General features: G+C 41.3%; 1 protein-coding gene across 2 annotated transcripts in view; it reads right to left on the bottom strand.

The window, feature by feature from the left end:
* Positions 1–22,656, bottom strand: part of TAF3 (TATA-box binding protein associated factor 3) — a 126,302-nt gene extending 103,646 nt beyond the window's left edge. For both annotated transcript variants that reach the window (XM_031444760.2, XM_064479322.1), the window contains exons 1-2: positions 22,301–22,656; positions 17,925–18,167 (exon numbers count right to left, since the gene is read on the bottom strand). In XM_031444760.2, the coding sequence (XP_031300620.2) occupies positions 17,925–18,167; positions 22,301–22,466 (409 nt within the window). In that variant the 5' untranslated portion in view covers positions 22,467–22,656. The remainder of the gene's footprint in view (positions 1–17,924; positions 18,168–22,300) is intronic.
* Between the last annotated feature and the right edge of the window lie 1,221 nt (positions 22,657–23,877).

The following is a 23,877-nucleotide window of genomic DNA, read 5'->3' as shown; positions in this document are numbered from 1 at the left end:
TACTTGCTTTTCAGAACGATTCGCCTCTTTACAAAGGATTAGGGACAAGAACCCTTCAAGTAGGGAGCATTTTGGCTTATTTTAAACTCTATTTTTAAAACTTTGAGTGACATCATTTTTTTTTCAGATACACATCTACTGCAAAAGGGGAGAAGATTTAATTTAAACCAAATCCTATAAGAGTGCAGTTGATTAGATTATATAAAAGCAAAAGTGATGGGTACTTAAAATGCATCACTCCTAAACATGTTGTTCCTTCAGTTACTTACACCTACTGTGCCTGTCTGCTGAAAACACCGTTCATAATTTAAGTCACCAGTTCTGTCCCCAACACCACGTTGCATTAGTGCTTGAAAGTGGCCATGGTGGGAATATTTACAGCATGGAAATGGGCAAACATTACAAAACACAGAAAGACTTACTATTTTGTTAATTGTTTAGACTTAAGAAAGTGGTGCAGAAAACACTGAAAATGCAGATGAGCACAAACAAATGGAAAATATGCTCTGACAACTGGTATCTAACTCAGCAGAGAAGTCACTCATATCATTAGCAACGAGTGAAGTTTCAATATACATATTTCTTGTTTCACTTTTGTCTTCCTCATTAACATAAGGGAAAGTATCAATCACCACTCACGTTGGAACAATTCTCATTTGTCAACTGCAACTGTAGTTTGGTTATTGATGTGAAAGTTCAGCAAAAATCAACAAGAGCAGTCTGTGAAAGTTAGACGGCTACATGGAGTTTACAACTAAGAGTGCTGTTTATTATTTGTAAATTGTGTACTACACATTTTTGTTAGTAAAATTTGTAACAAATTTGTGAATGCATACATATGCATTCTTTCTTTTCTTTTTCTTTCTTTCTTTCTTTTTTTAATTTCTTTTTTGAGAAGCAGCTATGAAACATTGACCAGGGCAGTAGTGAGTGGGACCCTCTTTAAGCTGACTCCCGAGTCCTTCTGATACTAGCCTCGTAGTCTTTGGCAGTGTCCTCTGACAAGATGGTCCAGGTCACTGTGCAGATTTCCTGCCCCAGACTTGGAAACAGGCATTATTTTGAGGAGCCTGGGCTTTTAGAGAGAAGTAAATTCAAGATAACAATCTGGCTCTAAGGTGCTCCATGCTACTGGGCTAGTCATGGTTTCTAAGCCTCTTTCCTGGAACTTTGGTCATTCAGATATTGGACCTCCTGGACTGGTCCTATAATTTATTTAAAAAAAAAAAGAGAGAGAGAGAAAGAAAGAAAAAGAAAAAATCGTTTCTCTTGTAAAATCTTTTTTTGGATCTGCTTTCTGTAGGATTCCCTCACCTTTATCTTCTAATTCTCTATTGTGGGGTTTTTTTCCCCCTTTTTTCCCTGAAGCCATGATTTTAAATTCCCAGGAGCTCTTCCGGAATGAATGCTCCCTCTGCTGCTTCTCCCCCTCCTCCTCCATCTCCTTCTTCAAAACAGCACCCGGCTCTTGCTTCACGGCTACAAGATGTTCTTTACCTCTCTTAGAATCTTGGTACAGGACTACTCTGAGGTTTTCCCCGGTGTGATTCCGTTTCCTCCAGGTTGCTTTTTTGTTTGCTTTTCTCTCTTTCACATTAGGCTTCCTCCACTGCATGGGAATCCCGGGTTATCTGCTTATGTTTAAGAGTGGAACTGAAGAGCCAGTTGGGAGCTCTGAGTACATCCGTGGGGTTCGGGGCTCATGTCAGAGCCTCACCGGTTTGTCAACTATGCAAGCAACTTCTTAGTGAACTCACACAGAACAGTTCTAGAACACTGCAAGAACACTTCTTCATTTTCGACACTATTCAATGGAACAGGCAGTATACACTTGGAAGTTAATCCGTATTTGCAACATTTTCCAGCATCACTCTGATGTAAATACTCTTGCCATGGCTGACTTCAAACTACCGATGTAAAGTCTGTGAGTGTGGAGATGGGAGGACATGAACAGTGTCACAGAAGCACACAGCGCTCCACCACACAGACACAATCAATTTAACCTCAAGAATAAAAAGTCACCAGGATGCAGTAAGTTTTGAGTACCTCTGCGCTTAGTTTAAATGATTGTAAGTTTATAGGATTTTATTTTTAATAAGGGCTGTGTTTAAGGGCTAATCCACACATTTCCTGAATATTGAACAATTGGCTCTCACAGGTGGGTATAAGCTGGCTCCAGCCCACCCCTGGCCCCGGGTGCCAAAGATGCGCAATCTGAACACAGGTAAGGATGACAACTGCAGTGGGTTGACATCCACCGGATTCGTTTAGACACATGAGTTCACCGTGATACTTAGAAAACACAGGCACAATTGCTGGAAGAAGGTAGCGAACTCACTCATTATTTGGAAAACTGATGAAGAAAAGAGATCAAATATTTATCCAGCCTTTCCTATATAAACTGTACCGCTAGGTAACCAAATAGTAGGTGAACAGGATTTTTCTTTATAGAAGTATTCCAGCTAATACAAGAGGAAGGAAGGATAGAATTAGACTGTCACCATTTTACAACATCTATTGATTTAATGGTTCAATGCTTGCTAAATCACACACACACACACACACACACACACACACACACACAAAATGACATATGTCCCCAGACAGAATTAGACCTCCTAACAATGAGAGAGTGTTGCCAAAACAAACCTGACAATGATCAAGCTTTTAGATCCAACCACCAGTTCACAGGATATACAGGGACCATGCAAAACAACCCATTACGAAATTCTAAGCAAAATTCAGACAGAAAAACTCTATAAGAATAACAACCCAGTTTCTTCAACAAATATGCAAATGTGAAGGGAAAAGAAAAGAGAAAAAAGAAGGGAAGGAGGGAGGGAGGCAGAGGGAGAGAGAAAGATATCAGCAAATCACAATGTATTATCTGGATCCTCATTCAAAAAAACAGTAAATAATAAACCAATAAGCATTTATGACATTCATGAGATAAAAACTTAAAAAAAAAGGTTATTTGATGATATTATAGAATTATTATTACTTCTGAGGGTGTGATAATACTGTTGTAGTTACACTTAAAAATAGTTCTTATCTTTTAGAGAGACCTGCTGAAAAAACATTGACAGGTGACTTGCCATGATGTGAAGGATATTCTTCAGAATAACGTGGAAGAGGGAGAAGTGAACGGGAGCATAGATAAGATGAAACTGGTCGTGAGTAGATACTGAAGCTCAGTAGTGGACACATGAAAGTTAATTATTCTAGTCTGTTTGCTTTTATGTGTTTGAAATTTTTCTATAATAAAATTTTTTGAATACTAAAATTCTCCAATAGCTATGCATCTCATCAAAAGTAAGAGGCTGCCTCCAGCCCCAAGGCCTCCCGTGATGAGCCCTCTGGTGCTGCCCCTCCTCCTTCATCCTGGGCCAGCCGTGCTGATGCTGACGCCCGTGGCAAACACACCAGACCGGTGCCCTTTTGGGGGCTTTGCAGGAGACTTGTGTGCTGAAGGCTCTCTCCCCTGACATCCTGCGCAGCTCTCTCCCTCACTCCTTTGAACCTCTGCTCGGATGTCCCCTTCTCGGTGATACCTACCTGACTACCATATTTTTAATTGCAACCTTCTTCCTCAAGCCTAGCAATTCCATTACCCCTCTTAATGCTCTGTTTTTCCTCGTAGTGCTTATCCCCTTCCAAGAATACTATATAATTTACTTATTTTTGTTGTTTGTATTATTTCCTGTCTATTCTACCCACTAAAGTGTAAACACCACAAGGGCAAAGATTATTGCCTCTTCTGCTCACATGTATTTGCTGTGTTTATAACAGAGCATGCGTGGCACATGCAACCAGAGATCAGTAAGTATGTGCTGAGTGAATTCAGCAAATGAATTTGTACTGCAAGGCCGGTATTCCAAATAGTATCCATTTGTAACTTTAAATTTATGTGTGGTATGGATTTTCCCTCCCACATAACTTCCCCAAATTGACAGCATGAGTTGTCCTACAATTTCCAAACAAAATGAATGCTCTCATTCGTGAGAGCAAATCAATGAAAAGAGTAGCAGCCATCAAGTGTGCATCTTAACTAAACCACTGTTGAGATTTACTCTACAGGGACGTCACTGAGAACAGAAAACACTGCTGGGTAACGCTGCTGCTGGCTGAGCAATCCACCCTGGTCCAGACGGAGGGCATTCATCAGGAGAGGAGGATCCTGAAATCTGTCACTTGATGGTCCCCAATCATTTCTAACAAATAAAATCCCCCTTTTTGAACATCAAAAGTTTTCATGAACGCCCACAACAACATAGTTGTAATCTTAGTATATGTTAATTAGGGAAATACATAATCACAAAAGGCTATGAACTAAGCAATACTAAATGAAACTGTCATGAACCACAACTGTTATACACATTTAAAATGTAGCTACAGATATGTTCACGTATGTTCTTTAACTTAGCCTACATACAATGCTTTAGGCAATACAAGTTCACACGTCCCGGGCAATAACCTCAAGTCCTCCCAGAAGTCCAAGATCTACAGGGGGAAAGTGCCATAAAGTATCCAAAATCTTCGTTACGCATCTTTGAATCTTGTAAATGGGAACACTGCTTACAGTAATATAATTTAAGAACAAAAAATAGCTCAAGTAACTTAAAAACAAACAAACTAGACTCACAGACATAGAAAACAAACATGGTTACCAGGGAGGAGAGGGGGTAAGAAGGGATAAATTGGGAGTTCGAGATTTGCAGATACTACCCGCTATATATGAACCAGATAAACCATAAGGTCCTACTGTGGAGCACAAGGAACTATATTCAGTATCTTGTAGCAACCTATAATGAAATAGAATATAAAGAGTGTATGTATGAACATGTACGACTGAAACATTAGGCTGCACACCAGAAACTGATGCAACATTGTAAACTGACTATACTTCAACTGAAAAAAAGAAAAATTATTACACTAGAATCCAAATGAATTATACATATATATGTATATAAAAAACCCAACTAGTTCTTTGGAGTTAGACTGTCTGGATTCAAATCCTGGATCCCCAGATACAAGTGTGTGATTTTATAAGTTATTTACCATCCCTACACCTCAGTTTGCTCATCTACAGAATAAGGACAACAACAGTACTTAATCTGCAGATGTGACGAGGATTACACGAGTTAATACATGTAAAGCCCTCAGAAAGTGCAGCACCTACGTCTGAGCATCTGAGTGCTGTGTTTTTCATCAAGTTTGATCAAATCCAGCATTTAGCCTCTTGTCCCTCAAGGTGTGAAATAAACTCACCATGTGCTTTATCTTTTGCTATAAAATTTATAAAGATGAGGTTGAAAAAATAAAGTCTCAAGAAACCCCTGCCATGGAGTATTTGTTGAAACATGCAACATTTGTTAAACTATAAACACATGTTTACTAACAGGCTCTACTGCTAACATTTAACAAAATGTTACATACCACTTGGCAGGCTTGACCACTGCACAGTATTTGTAAGAAGACTTCGGATGTGTACCATACAGATATGTAAAGGTCCAGAATTTTATGTCATTTTTAAGAAATTTTCCCAAAGCATTCTTGGTAATCCCACAGGACAGTTCTAACAATCCTCTCTTTCCCAACAAAGCCAGTTCTAATAAAAATGAATGCACTAACGGCTTCATTTGAAGTTGAACTTTAAGCAATCCTTTAAATGCAAAACTAAGTGTATCCCTGTTTCATATTTAACTTGCAACAGGACACCCAGCCACTACCGGGGGACCTGGCAGGGTCTGCTGGCTGCCGACGAGCGCCTGCTGAGATGCGCCGCACACGCAGGTAACGCGCAACCGGAGACAGAATCTTCCGACCTACATCCCAGTCTCTTTTCAAGTTAATCTGAACACACCGCGCAGGAAAGGAAATGAAAAGTGAGTTTTTCTCCTTTACCCTGGCACGGGGACTTCCTGAGGTTTTCATTCCGTCGCTGACTGGCCCAGAACGACTCTTTGCTTCTGACTATTCCCAATAGTGTCTGTCAGACGTAATTAGGGTTGCACACTAAAAAGAAGTGTTAAAATGTAACAGCGCCACTACATCTGACAAATATTTTTTACTTTAACCCTCAAAGCATCAGGAAAAAGAGCTATTACCATTTGACATCTGGGCTCAATGGAACCTTTATATTTTTAAGCTATTTTATATATAATTTACAGAAGAATGAATAAAAAGAGAGTGAAAACTACTTTATTACAAATTGTAATAAAAATTTAAACAAGCTCTCTGTGTCATGGAAATCTTGGTGTACAGTGGCATAAAATAGGAAAAAATATGTTCACACAAAACGGGATGGTCTTGGTTTTTGTCACAAAAATATTAGTGCAGGATGAAGCCCCTCCTGTTGAGTGACTAGCAGGCTGAGGAAATTCTATTTCTTGTTTGCCCTGAGAACCATTTTGAGTTGAAGAAAATTTATCTAGGATGCTGTCATCTGAAGACCCAGAGTCTGAAAGGGAGGAGGGGATAGCTCAGTGGCAGAGCACATGCTTAGCATGCACGAGGTCCTGGGTTCAATCCCCAGTACTTCCACTAAAAGAAATAACTGAATAAACTTAATTACTCCCCCCACAAATGAAGACCCAGAGTCTGAGATTTCCTTTATATGCTCAAGTTCTTCTCATCACCCTCTTCACCATCATCACCATCAGAGGCTAGACATGCTGCTCTCTCTCTGCATCTATTTCTGATCTGTGTAATAATCACCAGACAGGTCAGCTCTTTCTCCTTTCCATTATACATGGAAAATGAAAACTTCTACATTTTCAACTGTGTCCGATTAAATCTAAAAGTAGGCTAAAGCAATAATGCTTCCAGTCTTCTTTAACACATTCTTGAAACAGGATACAGAGTTAGAAAATGGTCCCAAAATTAGAAAAATGAAGGGTGACAATTTATTTCACTATCGGATCATCCTTATCTAAGTGATTTCATCATTCTTCCATAAGTCTTTTCTTTTCTTCTTTTTTTTTTATTTAGCATATTTGGGAATAACTGCTGAGTAATGATGAGTCATAATAAAATAATACCTATGATGATAAAATAGCAAAATGTTTCAAGATACAGGAAAATACGGTCAGTAAGACCTCATAATGTAACTTATGTTTATATAAGGGCCCAATGGACCCCTATAGTCATGGCAAGACAGAACGAGTTGTATTCAATTTTTAAAAACTAAATAAATTTCCTTTTTGTGCTTTTGAAAGCCTTTAAGAAAGAATACAAATCATGAAATGCCAATCTTTTCAAATAGTAAGAAGTGCTCAAAACTCAAAACAAAAACTGGAGCCAATCAACTCCAACAAAACACTGAGGGTGAAGAACACTTCTTCTCAAATTATGTTTAATTTTAATACCAGAATAATTTACAATTTTAAACGTAAATAAAATCATCTATTAAGTTAGAAACATTGTCTTAAATGAAAGATGGAATAAAATGAGTATTCTATGTTACTCGTAGTACTGAGAATTAATACAATACTTTTTAGAGGATTTTCATTAAACATTTTATAACTTCGGTTAACTCAGTAATCAAACTTTCAAGAGTCAATCATAAGAAATGATCTGAAATACTGAGAAAACTGTATGAATAAGAGCATTTATTGCAGTGGCGTTCATATAAGATAAAACTTGGAAGAGGCCTGAATAGTCCAGACCGTGCTTATCACACAGTCATTTTAAATGAGGGTAATAAAGACTGTCCAGCAACATGGGATACTATCTCCACCTCCTATCTCAGGTGAGGCTCCCCCCCCCACCGCCCTGTAGCCGCACAGCGGACCGCTACGAGGTGTATGCTCACAGATATTCACCAAGTAAGCACCGCAAATCAAAATACCCACCAAACTCGCATCCTCTCACAACGCCACCCTCCTCCAAACACACTCCTGCTCATGCACACCCTGCCGTGACCAACAGAATCACCCAAACCAAATCGTTCAGGTCCGTTTTACACATGTTCTGTTCACTCCTACACCCACCACCACCTAGCAAACAGAAGCCATGTGCCAGCATTTAGTAGGTGAATTAATTAAATGAAAAATATAGTATATAAAATGTTATGCTATACTTAAACTATGCTAAATGGGCATGGGCGTGCATGCACACACAGACACACAGACACACACACACATTTTCAGGACGATATCACAGTAATAATAGTGGTTATCTCCCAGTGGGGATTTTTTCTTTTAGTTCCCAATTTTCACCTAAAAAATTTAAAACAAAATGTCCTTCCAAATGTATTTAATCTAAGTTTGTAAAACATATATACCTGTATACATATACTCTGAAATTCAATTCCAGTGAGACTGCCAGGATGTTGATATCATCATAAATTTACTATGGTGTCGTAAAATGATACAATTCTTTTGAAAAGCAATGTGTAATACATGTCAAAAGCCATAAATATGTTTAAACCTTTGACCTAAAAACTCCTACCCTGGGAATTTATCATTAAAAAATAATACAAAAGAAAAATATGCATAAGGATACTTGATGCAACATTATAATTCTTGAAAACATTGAAAAATGTCTAAAAATACAACAATGGCTAAGTAAATTATGGTGCATTCTTAAAAACATAGTAAATACAAAATACACAAGAACAAGGAAAACAGATGCCAATAATTTTAAGTTAAAAAAGCAGAATATAAATAATGTTGAATTAAAAAGAGTAAAAAAATTGTATTAAGTATTCCAATTAACTAAAAATTTTCTTCTTAAGTGAAAAAGAGATAGGCACTCTGAAAAATAAGGAAGACTGCTATGTTAGAGTCGGGGTAATGTGTTCATTTTTAAAGTATCTTCTAAAGGGACTTTGAAGATGATGTTTAAAAAATCAAAACATGGAAGGAAAGTTAGATACTAGTAGATAAAAATTTCACATTTCTGAAACAAAAATCTGGAGTTTCAGAAAGGATAAGACCTTTGCTAAATGATAAAAGGAATTCTTGTCTAGATGCAAAAGTTTCCTTAAGAAAAATAAATATTAAACATATTTGTATGCAACTGCTCTAACAAAGTTTCAGAGATGCTAAATTATTAACAATGTTGTTATTTTTCTTTCTAAAACAAGCCACCTATCGTTTAAGTTGTATGCATTTCCTTAAGGACTTCAAAAACTTTTTTGGGCATTTAATTGGATATTAACATTAGCAGAAAAGGAAAGAGTGCCACCTACTGAACTGTAGCCCCTTCCACAGTAAAAAGTAGAAATCAGTATTCTGATTTAGCTTGCAGAATTTGAAGTCTCCAGCAAGAATAAAATGGATAATTAAATATTATTAACTTGCAGGGCATTTTTAAACACTACATTTTTACCACGTAATACTTGACAAAAATGAATAATAGCTTTAAACTAAGTCTGATTGCACGAGGAAGAAATAATCAACGTACGTTAACTGTGCACATGGCGGTACTTTAGCACAAAACATCAACAACCAATTGGCACTGTAACATAGCATCACAATGTTACAACAAAGAGAGACAAAGTATTGCTTCCATTCTGTGATAAAATTAGATGCAAATAAGTACGTTTAAGTATTACCCAAAATAAAAACTCTTGATACATCTAAGGGTTGGAAAAAGTTGGTTAAAAGTTACTGAAAGTAGATCAGTAAAATTAAAGTCTGTCACCAAAAAACAATGAAAGAGACACGCAGAAATGTAAAAGGGAACTAAAAAGATCTGGCCCAAACAAACTGCACACTCACACACATCTTCATTTTATTTCTCTCGAAGCCGACCAGTGTTAGAACATTTTGAGTGACGCTGTGGTTTTCAGGTGTGAGTCTGAGGACTGAGCCGGCGGGCGGGGCAGCTGCCACCAGAAAGGCAGGACAGTCCCTCAATCAGAGGCAGTAAAAGCCCCCAAGCAGATGAGAGCTGAGCCCTGCCCTGCACCAGGCACTCCACGCACCCTGCCAGAATTTCCACATGAGGAAGAATTAGACTCGGCGTGATTACGAACGTGTCCACTGACTGCCCAGTAAGCGTTTCTTCAGGATATAAAGGTATGACAACCATTATACCTGGGGCTGGATTTTCAGGAACAATTTGTAACTGTGGTCCTGCTCTGAGACCAAATCGAAGACTGAAATACTAGATGATACTTACAGTAAATTTACTTACAGTAACAACCCTATGGACGCATATATGTGGGAACTGGGGCTTAGGAGACAAAGAGGAGACGTACTCTATTTGGGAGAAAGAAAATAGCTAAATTGTCAAACCTCAATGAAATACCAAGCTACAGCTTTCGGCAGCCAAACACCACCTGGCCAGAGCGACCCTCGGGCACCGTTGCACAACCGTTATCTGTAACTATAAGCCCTGAACTAATGTGCCAAAGGTTACTGTTTAATCTGGTTTGTAGCAAAACTAGTGTTAGGTGTTTTCGAACAACGTCTGTTCTGTGATGTCGTATTAATTCAGTATCCTACAAGGTACATGCAGGGCCAGCTTCAAAACGCCACAAGGTCAATGAAAGGAGGGCCTCTGTCCCACCACCAAGGAGCCCGGTGCCTGGCACGAAGCAGGCACTGGATAATGAAGCTAGTAATAACAGCAACGATGACAACAATAAAATGCAAACCCAGCCTTTTTCAAAGCAAGCGCACCTGCTGCCCTTAACAGACAACATAATCTGCTCTGTGTCCTGGGTTCTTATTTAGTCTTGAACTCCACCTGATTGCTCTTTTTTAAAAAATACAAGGTTCTGCTACAGCATTGCCTGAGGGATATAAATTCCATTCTAAATTTAATCTCTAGATCAGGCCAACCCATTTAAGATCTGGATATCCAGAGGTTTAATTCCCACCCAGTCTCCCAAGCATCTAAGCCTTGGCTCCTCTAACATACTCGTTACAACTTATCCATCACCAGATCCTGGCCACTCAACACCTCTCCAACCTGGACCTTCTATGATCTCTCCACTGCAGTCAGAATTCAGGCCTCGCCGCCTCCCGGAGGATGTCTGTCCAGACTCATTTCCCACGGTCCTCTCTCTCTTGCGGCCATCTTCCTCATGACAGTGAGAATCTACTCGTCCAATCACCTTATCCCAGCTACCTAACACACAGCCACGGAGTCCCTCGTTCCTTACAGTGTACGAGGTAAATACCTCAAATAATAATTTGAAATCATGTATGAATGTTAGTCTAATCTTTCTTCCTTCATACAGATTAGAAGCTCTGGGAAGACAAAGTTGGCCCTTTCTTTTCTGCTCACCTCTGTGTTGCCAGAAATAAGCAGTGCACCTGGCATACAGCAGCTCTCCGTTGCTGTTTGGTAAACAAATGAAAAAACGCTTTTGAATCTGCGTTTAGCTCCGATGGTACAAGAGCAATATATAACCGCTGTAAATGTAGCAAATAACTTGATATTATTTTATCCGAAATAGAAGATCTCTACAGAGCCACGGCAGATAATTAGTTAAATAAAATGCAGTTTCTGCACTACCCCAGGTAAGTTTCAAATTCAGGAGAGCAAGATAGAATAAATCCTAACTTACAACAAAAGCACTAACTTTGGGGCCTTGTACTAAATCAGCAATGTAACGTCTGTTCCCCTACTGCCCCCAACCTCCCTCCTACACACACACACACACACACACACACACACACACACACAAGAAATTTTCCAAGAAATACAACTGTGGGTATTAGAAATGTTAAACTTTTGAATATTTTAAAATTTGGATTTTTTAAAATTTAAATTTAAATTTTTTGATTTATAATGTATCAGTTTCTGGTGTACAGCACAGTGATTCAGTTATATATATATATATATACACACACACACATACACACATATTCTTTTCCATATGCTTTTTCATTACAGTTACTATAAGCCACTGAAAATTTGGGGAAAAAAACTTTTTTCCCGTTATGGATGCCTGGAAGCAGGGAACAGACAAATTTGGTGGTTGTAGTACATAAAATATCAGAATACTTAGCTTTTCTAAGGCACTTGATGTGACTTGGTTGATTTAGAAACATAAACTATTTCATTATAACATTGGAAGTGTGCTCTTATCTTTATAAATCCAGACAGATTGAAGGGGAAGAATTTTAAGACAGAAGGAATTCGGGCCCGGGCCGCTGCGAACAGCAGTCTCTCACGTCTCATCTGCTGGTACTTTACCCTCTGTTGTGAAAAGCGCACACCTCTACTTAAGGGCTGATTTTGCTAGTCTGGATGCAAATCAAGAGATGCTCATATTTCTTCAAAACCTAATTTAAAAGCTTATGCTGCAGGTTTAAAAAAAAATTCAAAGGATAACAATAATAAGCAAAAAAACTAACATGAGTAAAAGAATCAAATCAGATGTTACCAAACATGATTTTTTTTTTCCCTAAGTAACTGCACTGAAGCAAGGAAAAGGAAAAAACTGCATGAGTCCCAGGATAAGCCTGGCTGGCTGACACCTGTCCTCTGAGGGTGACAGTGCTTCATGAATGACGCACAGGGCACTGGGCTGAACAGATGTGGGCCTCGACTGCCACCTCTGTCACTCAGCAGCTGGGTCACTCTGGACAAACTACTTCCTGAGACAGCTTCCCCGGCAGTCTGAACCAACTTCCCTAAGGGGAGTGGTCAGTAAATTTCTCCCAGTCTTGAATTTACCTCTCAGGTCAAGTAAATGGGCTTTTACTTGAAAGCCAAGGTGGAATGAGAAAGTACAGGATTTAAAAGACAAGGCAAGCCCAATGTAGGTTCTGGAGACAAAACCACGATCACAAGGCGCATTAAGCATGACGGCAACCACTACATCACATGGGCGCCCCAAGGAGCACGGCTGAGAGGGGGCTCCAAACCAGCCCGAGTCAAGACACGGAGGCATGTAGTTCCTTTGGGGGCACAGAAGCAAGTTGATGATTCTGGAGCTTGAAGCCTGAAGCGATCGGGACAGGAAATTAATATGCACATGCAGACAGAAGCCATGTCATGGAGCGCCCTACAGCTTCCCACTCAGAAATCTGTACTGGGCATCAGAGCCGAGTCACCATGCTTTGGCCCCTGATACCATTTCAGATGTAACCCCTTGGCTCAGATGCTGTAGGACTGAGAAAAACAAACAGCAGGCTGCCTCCAGGCAATGACCTTGGATGCACAGAATAAAGTCTGCCCAGACCCTCCCACTCCAGCCCTGGGAGGTAAGGAGGGCACAGCCTGAGAGGGTCCAGGGAAGGGCGCGGCACGAGGCTGGCCTCTGGCGGCCAGGAGGCCTCTGTAAGCCTGTCCACTAAGAAGACTGGCTTGAGGCTGGTACTACTGCACTTGGGAAGGCCCCACCCAAGCAGAGATTTCCAACAACCACAGAGAGGAGGAAGGCCAAAAGCAGGGAGAAAGGGTCATCTTATTCACCTTTTGACCTTCAACCCCCGCTCCTCATGTAGGACGGGACATGGTGGATAGCCACACATGCGGCGCCAGGCAGAATCAACTCAGTCCTAATCCCGCTCCGCCCCCAGTGCACAACGTGACACAAGGCACGTCAATTGGCTGGACCTGTTTTTCTGAACGTCCACTTCTCCTTCCGCCCAATGGGGGTGTAACAGCATCTGCCTTTACAGGTGCTTATAGATTCGCTGTGTGACAGCGAGCATAGGTTTATATTTCTATTCACAAATAAACACAAATATGAAGATTTTAGTGGCTGAAAAGCTGTGCAAATTTCCTCACTGACAGTCTTCCATTCTTTAGTAAGTCATCTAAGTTAGAAGAATAAACATCTTTTCTCGAGAATGATTAAAGCTATTCCTAAATGAAAAAAAGAAACCGCTCTCCATAGACATTTTTGGTTTTCCTCGAGAAACTGGAACTGTAATCTGGGGTATGGCAAATGAGTTATTATGGAATGTTCTAACTCTAGCGTCTTCTTTACCCCTGGGAACCAGAATTCTTGTTATGAACAAAAGTATTTACTGAAGCAACACAAAAAGCAAAATCCCTCTAGTCATGAATTTGAGTTGGAAATATCTGTACAAATCCTGAGGTGCCTTATCTCTTATCTGTTGATCTAGCTACACACATCTGTACATACATATATGATATAAATATTTACTTATTGCCTAGAAACAGTGACTGGCCCAGCTCTAGTAAATACCACACCTGCCCAGACTGTGGACTTGAACGGTCATTTCCCAAGAAGCCAGAGCTTTCTCGGAAAAGTGACTGATTCCAAGTGGGACACAAGACAATATTCAAGATGAGCTGGGACATGTGAGTCAGCAGGTGGCCAGGGCACTGACAGAGACCACTAGCATCCTGTCAAAAGGATTTGGCAGTCAGTTTGAAAAAGCTGCCACTGGCCAAAAGGGGGACGATCTGAGCTGAAACAGGGGTTAAAAACTGTAATAAAGGAAACCTAAGAAAATAAGAGCAAAATAAAGAACTTGGTGAACAGGTGTGACTATCAAAGTCGTTCAAGTCTCTCACACTTTGCACCACTAACCGGAGTACTTGACATTTTCTAACAAGCTGTGCCCATGGAAAAAAAGATTTCAGACTGTAAATGACTTATTAAGTTGACTTGGGCGGCTATACTGGTAACCACAGGACTGTGTTTTATGCCCTTTTCCTTGGACAGGGGAAAAGTTCTGATAAGCGCCCTATGGTGCTGTCTGCCGTCACTGCGGCCTCATGAACCATGTGCATGCCGTGTGAATCAGTAGTGTTTCCGCTCCTTAGAAGATCTGTAAGTGCCAGCTGAAAAAAGAGGTGTTCAGGCTTATGTTATTTTCCTTTTAAAATGTTTATAATTTATGCTGTATAAAACTTCAAATGAAATAAGATTCTTCTTTTGCTTCAAATAATCCAGAAGAGAAACTCACAAATTTACTCTGGTAATTTCAGACTGAAGTCAGTAGCTAAAATCACTGAATTGTTTTTCATACTCCTTCACCACCCAGTATAAATGTGCTATCTCAGTTACATTTCCTTGGCAGGATTTAAACATAACTGTATCACTTTGAGAAAATTTCATTGTGTATTATCTGAGCGCCATAAAAATAAAACAAGAGGGACCAAATGGCTAAGCGTAGATTATCATCAAAGTCCCCGCCTGGGCTTTGAGGAGTGAGCTCAGGAGGGCTCGTTACACTGTTAAAAATAATTAAATGACTCTCTAAATGAATAAATGCAAGTTATGCACAGACCAAAGATGAACCTGTGCGTGAACCAGGAACTGAGATTAATCAAAGCTGAGTGCAATTTTTTTTTTCTGGCCTGAGTCCAAATTTTTTAAAAGGCCAGAAAAATATTAAACAATTTAACTATTAAACAGGAGGCATAACAGGAGACAGAATGATACGAAGACTAAAAAGCAGTTAGATTTGGAAAGCTCCCGATGGCACAGAGCAAATGGGCTGAAACTTTGTAAATGGAGAAGACAGTAGTTCCAGCTCATCCTCGTGCCAGCTGGTGTCACACACACGTCTCGGCTGTCCCACAGCAACGCAGTCTAACTCACTGATACTAAGCGCACATCAGTCCAGGCACCACTGATGTGCTGGTTATGTACAACACTGTCTTTCCTCTGGTTTCCTCCTACACAATGCCCTAAAGTTTTCTCCCAGCGTCTGATGAGCGATCATGTTTTCTTAGAACAATTCCAAATTCTGTGTCCTTCCAACTGGCCTTTCAGCTACAAATTTCAGAGCCATTCACAGATTCTTCTTAAAGCACAAGAGGATACACCGTGGACTATCTTAGCGCTACTTTCTTGAAGAGGTCTAGGATGCTGAATAAACCACATTTAGTGACAACAGCAAAGAAGGAAATCCCAGGCTCCTTGACAGTGACAACCCGTCTATAAGAGAGAGTGAGTTCTTAGGACACTTACTGCCAGGCCTCTGCCCAAGAAATCCTCCTTTGATCATGTTAATATTGAAATGCATTTGTTGTATTTTTAAAGTAAATAAATCTACGTTTAAAGAAGTTGGAACAAATATAGGTTTCTAAGATCAAAAACACTGACATTAAGGGGGGAGGGTGTAGCTCAACTGGTAGAGCACATGCTTAGCATGCATGAGGTCCTGGGTTTGATCCCCAGTACCTCCTCTAATAGTAAATAAATAAGGAAACCTAATTACCTCCTCCCACCAAAAACAAAACAAAACAAAACACTGACATTAGGGAATGAGGGGTTTAAAGGGAATGACTTTATGGAGGGGGTTATAAACAGTAAGATCTCCTCAAAGGTAATAAAGGCTACAATTACAAATAATTCAAATATGGGGAGGAGACAGATTTCTGGCAGCTACTAAGGGAGGCTGAGGACGACGGAGATGCCACTGGAGAGTTCCAAGTCCTGCTGTTACTGTACCATCAGGCCTGGGAAGGAGGAACTTCTGTAGACAAGGCCCCACAGATAGCGTTTAATTTAACTCAGTTCAGAACATTTACTGCAGACTCACTCTGTACAAAGCATTGGTGATACTGATTGCTCGGCCAGAATTAAATCCCTAAGAACTTTAAGGAGAAAAGTGCTAAGCTGCCAAGCAGAGTCTTTTTCCAAGGCACTCAAACCAGAAAGCTATGACAACTTTCCAAGGGGTTCCAGCAGGTTCTTCCCACACCCATGGTGCTGTCACCAGGCACGGATACAGTGCAGCACCCTCAGCACGTCTGATTACAGCACCAGCTCGATTCAGAGAGCCCACCACACCCAGACCCAGGGGGTCTGTCTGATGACCACGCACCAGCCATGACAGATCTCTCCAGCTTAGGCCAGTTTCCATCCAGTTTCCTGGATGAGGCGACACTGACACACAGATTGAAGAACAACTTACCTGAAGTCTAAAGCTCGTCAGTCTTAAAAAGGAAGGAAATTCTGACACATGCTACCACGTGGATGAATCTTAAAGACATTATGCTGAGTGGAGTAAGCCAGACACAAGATAAGTAAGACTCCACTCACATGAGGGACCTAGAGCAGTTGAGTTCAGAGAGACAGAAAAGAGAATGATGGTTGTGGGGGGCTGAGGGGATGGGGGGACAGGGAATTAGTGCTTAACAGGTACAGGGCTGGAGATGAGAAAGTTCTGAAGATGAATGGCGGTGCTGGTAGCATAACAAGGAGAAAGTACTCAATGCCACTGAACTGTACGTCAATTTAAAAAAACGCGTAAAGTTATTTCTGCCACTATTTGCATATTATCTTGAAGTACATCTACGGCTTTAGAATTTTAAGAAAGAAATGGCCACTTTTCCATTTTTTTTAACAAGAAAAAATATTTTGTGCCTGCATCAGAGACCACAAATTACTCCTGTATCTCTAGAATCTTAATGAACTTCAACGATCAACAGGTAAACCCCAAGGAAGACAGAAGCTCTGCATCGACTGACGACCATGCCTGACTGGGCATTATTTTATAATAAAAATTCCATATGACCAAACCTACACATTTCTACTCATCATGAAGACGCAGATAAATCTGCGTAATATTAGTGAAAGTTCACTCACTCACGGTTTCCAGGATCACCCAACTCACCTTTATAATGAGGGAGAGAATTATTCCAACTTTTCTTAATGTTTCAAAGGTTTTCTAAATGACTGAATATCCCACTCTCATAGAACACGTCTGCTGAAAGGCTTCTCCCTGTGCTCACACTGTGTTCTCTCCTACTTAAAATTTACAGAGGAAATAAACCAAGGCCCCATCAGACGTGATACTGATGATTCCACAGCTCTGCCTGGAGAGGCCAGCGGCAAGTTTGTGGGCTTAAAGTTTAGAATAATTTGTAAATGATATTAAAATATTTTAACTGCATTTCTAGAACATATATGTTGGCAGAACGTTTTATATAATTCAATTAGGAAAACTTGAGATGATAAAAAAACCCATTAAAATAGTTACAAACATTTGAGCGAGAAACAGACAAACAAATAAACAAAAATCACAAACCTTCTTGAGAAGACACAATGGGTGGCAGGTAATCAGGAATGTATTCTTTTCTCTCCTCTGCATCTTTACTTCCAGGCTGAGGAAACTGAAGCACATTGTTCTTGCTAACAGGAAACGAAGGGATCTGATGTGGGAAAGTCACCGGTTCAATATTGTGAATGTAGTCTTCTAGTTCATGAAGACTAACCCCCATAAGTTGGAAAGCTTCACTAACATCATCCAAAATGGGGTCTGTTCGGCCATCTGAAACAAAGCCAAAAGCAAAGCAAATTATTTTAAGAAAATTCCGTGGAATATTTTAAAAACACTAAGAAAAAAATATTAAGTAAATACGCAGCACAGAATCAAATATACTGTACCTTTAAGACCTAGTTATCAGAAAGAATTTAATAGGTTTTAAATAGAGAACACTGTACTGTTTAAATATTAGAAAGCTGACTCCTAAAGTCAGTTTTAAATACAACCTAACAACCAACCAGAACGCTGCAGACAATTCACAGTAACAATCAACTAGTACAGAACTAACGTCAAACGGAATCTACAGAAGGCCAGCAGCACCCGGAACAGTGGCCGACACAAAGTACGTGCCTGATAAATACCACTATTATTATTTTTTTAATCAAATAAGTAGAATGCTGAGCTAGGTAAATGTCCATCACAGTTTCTCTATTGCTCAGTGATGCAACTCTGGAAACTAAAACAGTGGTTGGCATATAGTTGGCACTTAATAAACATCTGTTGAATGAACTGTACCACTGAATCAATTTTTTTAAATCCATGAAAATCCACAGAAAGGATGTGGATCATAAAGTCAATTTACATATAAAATTTAAATGTATTTAGAAGACACCACATAAAATGGATAGAGATAAAGCAATAAGTTAGATGCAGTGAGATTCTTTTTACAAAAGGAAGTGTCTCTGTGCCTGTCCTTAGCAGAACTCAAGATCTCTACATCTTTTAAAATTTCCATGAAGATTTTAGTTCCCGATTTCCAATAAATGGACTTTTTTATTACTGTAATCTCCTACGATCACTTCAAACTCAGCCTGTCTGAAATTAAATCATGACGTAAAGTGGAAAAGAATAATCCAAAGTTTGTAAGAATTAGACACGTGCTTGCTCACGCGCACACAGAAACTGTTCTTGGAAGTATGGACATCCAGCTGGAACAGTTTACGGGGCTGAAAGCTGCAAAACAGGGGAAGGGAACACATGGAGCAGGAGACTTTCACTTCTAACTTCAAAGATTCTGTAATCTTTGAATTCTTACACAAGTATGGGTTACATCTGAGATATAAAAAAAAGAGTAAAATTAACACTCATTCTTCCTTTTAATGACAGGCATGCATTTCAACTCTTCGATTCTTATTAAAAGCATTATTTCCCCAGTCTAAAAGATGTGATCATCTTGAATTCCTCTATATTTTTGCACTTTCAACTCAAGTACCTTCTGGTACTTCCCCCTGCACCACTGTTTCTGGCCCTGGATTGCAAAATTTTCCCTTTCTCTCTATTCCTGCTCTGTTATCTCAGTATAGTTTCAAGCGCTCCCCAACTTGAGTTTTTCTTGCACTTCACGGACAGCACAGTTTTCTTAAAGTATCACTTTCTCCACACTATCCCCCTCCGCAGGAGTATGCAGTGTTTTCTGTCACGTGGTAATTTCTCTATCTGTCAAGTCCCTCCGCAGCCAGACTTCACTCCATTTAACATTTTCCTCTAACATCTTCCAAAGGAACGGGTTACATACGTCAAGCCCCTGCTCCACAGCTCAACTCACATCTTCCCCATGAATCCTGCCCCGGACCCACAGCGCGCATGCGTCTCGGTTTCCGCCCTCCTGTTGCATTTATTCTGTTCCATAGACCACTTTCAGAGCAGACAGGCAATATATCCCAAGCAATCTGATGCACGCAGAGGCTTCTGCCCCTGAATGCTCCGACAAATCGTGACCTTAGGGTATCTGAAAATGCATTATCTGCTGAATGAATAGTAACTTCCAATACTTGCTTTGACTTGAGAGCCCTTCTTAAAAAAAAAAAAAAAAAAAAAGGAATAAATACCATCAGTGTGCTTTGGCTGACATTTTGACACCCATGTACACACCTTACAGGCAAAGAGTGTGCCTAAGTCACCTTGTGTCTCCAACACGTAGCACAGAGCTCTGATCATGAGTGATGCTCAGTGAATGTTCCTCAGAAAGACAAAGGACTTCAAGTATAGAATACAAGCTTGCATAGAGGTGGCCTCTTACAGAGTTCCAGTTTAAAGTAAGAACAGTGTAGAAAAAGAACCTTATAAAGTCTGTAACTAATAAGTATACCAGGAATTAGTATTTTTTTAAAGTCACTCAAAAACAACTTAAAAAATAAAAGATTAAATAAAAAATAAAAACTCAGCAAACCACAACGGGGAATAATGACCCTCATAATCATATTGAGGTTCACACTGAACACAAAACAGTGATCACCCGACGACTCTGGAACGCCTGGTTCCTTGATGCGCCAGCACTCATCTGCTCCCATGTAAGAGGCAGGAAAGGTAACTATGTATTCAGGGGATACTTTGATTACCTAAAGGTACAGAACATCTGTCCTTATTTAGGGAAGTTGGTAGCAAAAATATAATCTGGACCACGCATGCGTAGCAAAAATATAATCTGGACCACGCATGCGGTAACTCAAGGACCATGAGGGAGGGCAGTGTTGATGGTGTCCTTTCCAGAGAATAATATCTGAGAGCTCCAAGGCAGTTCCAAATTCAGATTAGCAGTATCCGTGAAAGCAAGCATTTCAAAGATACAGATTTTTAAAACTTGGAAAGTGAAAGGATTAAACAGCAATTCTGGCAGTGGGTTATCAGTTCATTTATTTATTCAACAGATATTTCCTGGGTGCCTATTATATTATGGCTGTGTAGTAGGTTACAGAATACAAATATAATAAATTCGTCTCCTGGGGAGGAGGGAGGAAGGGGTGAGAGATATAAACAGATGATTACAAAACAAGGTGTTCAACAACACAACAGAAATACACACAGAATTATGAGAACAGATAGCATGAGTGAGTGATAAGTGAATAAAGCAAGTGATAAGAGAATCTCAAAATAGAAGCAGTACTACTAGTGGACTGAGGGGAAGGGACACACGAGGAAACAGCATGCAAGTGGGACCGGGTAGCTTAAAGTGTTTCAGAAAAGGCAGGTAGCTCAGCATGGCTGGAGATTAGGATGGCAGAAGATAAGCAGAATGCTAGCTCACAAAGGGAAGTGTGCGCTGCTGGAGAGTTTAGATTTTCTGCCTGGAAACCAACTGAAGTATTTTTAAGAATGACATGATCAGATCTGTGCTGTGGACAGATTAACAGATCATTCTGACAGCACTCTGGTAGCTGGAATAGAATCTGGGGCCTAAGGAGTAAAGTGTATCCGTGGGTCTCAAATTTTTCCATCTAACAACCCTGAGCAAAACAAAATACCCTGTAAAACACTTCACCCGGTTCTCCAGTTTACCACCTTAAAAAGAATGCCCTGAACCTTAAATGAGGGGTAGTTCCCCCCTCACATACACACTCCACATCAATGAGATGTGTTGCTTCTATTAAATATTCCAACTTATTCAATGCCACCGGCTACAGATCCTACCAGACATTCACTTAAAAACCATGTACTGTTGCCCAGATTACTGGGGAACCTTATAAATTGCCTATGATCTCTCTACCACACTTTGATAACATAAAAATACAGAGGAGGACATCAACGAGTGACTGAGAAGTAAGTGAAAGTTGATCTCAATGAAACTGACAAGGCTGGCCTTGGGAGAGAGTTAAGCAGAGATGCTGTCTATGAAATGAATAGATACAGAAGGAAGAGGCAGTGTCCCTAACGGAGCAGAGCTGTCAACGAGTATGTGTTGTCAGGAGCTTAAGAATGGCCAGCCTTGTAAGAAACGGCCGGTAGACGGAGCGCCTGTGACAACTAGTTGTAGTAGTTTGCGGGGAAGGGAGGAAAGGACCAAAGTAACAGAGGCTCGAGGCATTCTGGAGGTGGCTGTACACGCAGCAAAAATGAGACGATGATTAAGAGCCATGCACACTTCAGATCAGAGAGGAGGGCAGAGGGTGTGGAGCGGGGAGGGAGACGCGGCTCCGGCTGGAAGTGGGAAGTTAGCGGCTGGCGAAGAGGCACCAGAGGGATGACTAGAGTTTCCAGGGGGCAGTGGAAGCGGAGGGGCGTCCGGGGCCGGGAGGATACCCGATCTCGGGGTAGGGGAGGAAGGACGGACACCTCGGAGACGCCGGGAGAGCGCAGGGGAGAGCGGAGGTGTCACTCGTGACCGGCCAGAGCAGCCCTCCCGCACCCAGCCCGGTACTCACACAGCTCAGAGTACCGGTGGCAGCCCCGTCCCAACTGCTGCAGATAGCGCTGCAGCACGTCCGTGAGGAGGTGGCAGGCGCTCAGTTGCACCGAGTCCCAGCCCAGCGCCTGGCAGATCTGCGCCACCGAGACCCTCAACAACGACCTGGAGTAACTCTCGCACATCCCGCTCTGTGGACTCCACCGCAGTCCTTGCTGCCACTTCTCTCCAGCCCCGCCGCCTAACCTTAGCAGGGCTCGCGATTCATCCTCTAGGGCCCCCGCGGCGGGGAAATCGTCCCCCCGACCCCTGGCGACCACCTCAAAGCCTCAGCAGCACGGAGCGCGCCAGCCTGAGAGCCGCCATTTTGGACTCGCTCCGCCTCCCGCTGGATGGTCGCCGGGGCAAGGCAGCACTAGCCGAGTGCGGAGCGCGCCCATGAGGAAGCCCCGCCCCGTTGGGGGAGGAGCGATGGCTCCGGTATCGACTCTCGGGCCTGGGAGGACGCAGGAAACGGCGGCGCGGAGCGCAGGTGGAGGCTGTGTTGGAGGAGGCAGGTGCTTGGGGCCTTCCTGGGGTGCTCGCTCGGAGTGGAAGGGGGAGGGGACCGTGAGTGGTCTAGGGGCTGAGGAGGGAGCCAGGATATGAAGTTGAAATGCTAGTGTTAGAAGTGGGAACCCGAGAGGCTGTGACTGCAGGGACAGGATTTGGGACGTGGGAACTTAAGAGCTCCTGCAAACGCGGATGTGATGCGTGCATGCGTCTGCTTTAAAAAAAAAAAAAAAAGAAAGAAAAAAAAGAAGAAAAGAGCTGTTTATCATAGTGTAAGTCAAATCAAGGCCAAGCAGTTAAGCTTGCCATTCAAATCCTTTCACAATAGGGCGGGGTGGAGGGTGTGGCTAGGGAGGCACTGGCCTCGGTGCAAAATGTGTGGGGCAGCAGAAAACGTAATCAAGATCGAGCACGTTTTAATACAATTATTTAGAAATATAAACCACTGCCCCTCAAATCCCTGCCTCCCTCATCTCATTCTAATCCCAGGCCTGGTTCCAGTAAAACTTTACCAAAACGGATGGCATGCCCGTAGGCCGAAATTTTCCTCTGTCAAAGGAAGAGAGGACCCAGTTGCCTACGGATGTCTAGGAAGTCCTTAAATCAGCAAAGCAGGCCGAGTGTATGGGGAGCTGTTGCCAGTTCCAGAGTCTTCTCCCAGCTGCAGCCAAGTGTTGCCAGATCTTAACACATTTTGGGAAATCGGAATTTTGTGATCAATAGCTCGATTTTTAAATATTGGGAATACATTTTTAAAGGTTTAATTTGCAAGCCAAACTAATCCCATGGTTAAGCCAGATTGAGCCTACGGGCAGCCGGGTTGTAGTGGCTCATCTACTCAGTTCCTTACCCTGTTGTGCTTTTTCATTCTTCTAAAGGCTTCTGGAGCCTTCCTTCCTCTCTTCCCCTCCTCTCCTGTGTTTCTCTATTGTTGTACCTGTCACAGTGCATTTAGTCTGAGTCTATGTGCCTCTCCAATAAATTGTGGGTTTCTGAGTGGCTCTACATTCCCTTTATAGGGACCATTCCAGAACTTTGAACATA

The sequence above is a fragment of the Camelus dromedarius genome, chromosome 26, assembly GCF_036321535.1.
Source record: "Camelus dromedarius isolate mCamDro1 chromosome 26, mCamDro1.pat, whole genome shotgun sequence".
Taxonomy (NCBI): domain Eukaryota; kingdom Metazoa; phylum Chordata; class Mammalia; order Artiodactyla; family Camelidae; genus Camelus; species Camelus dromedarius.
Note: the sequence above shows the minus strand (reverse complement) of the source record. Positions and strands in the feature narration are given on the sequence as shown.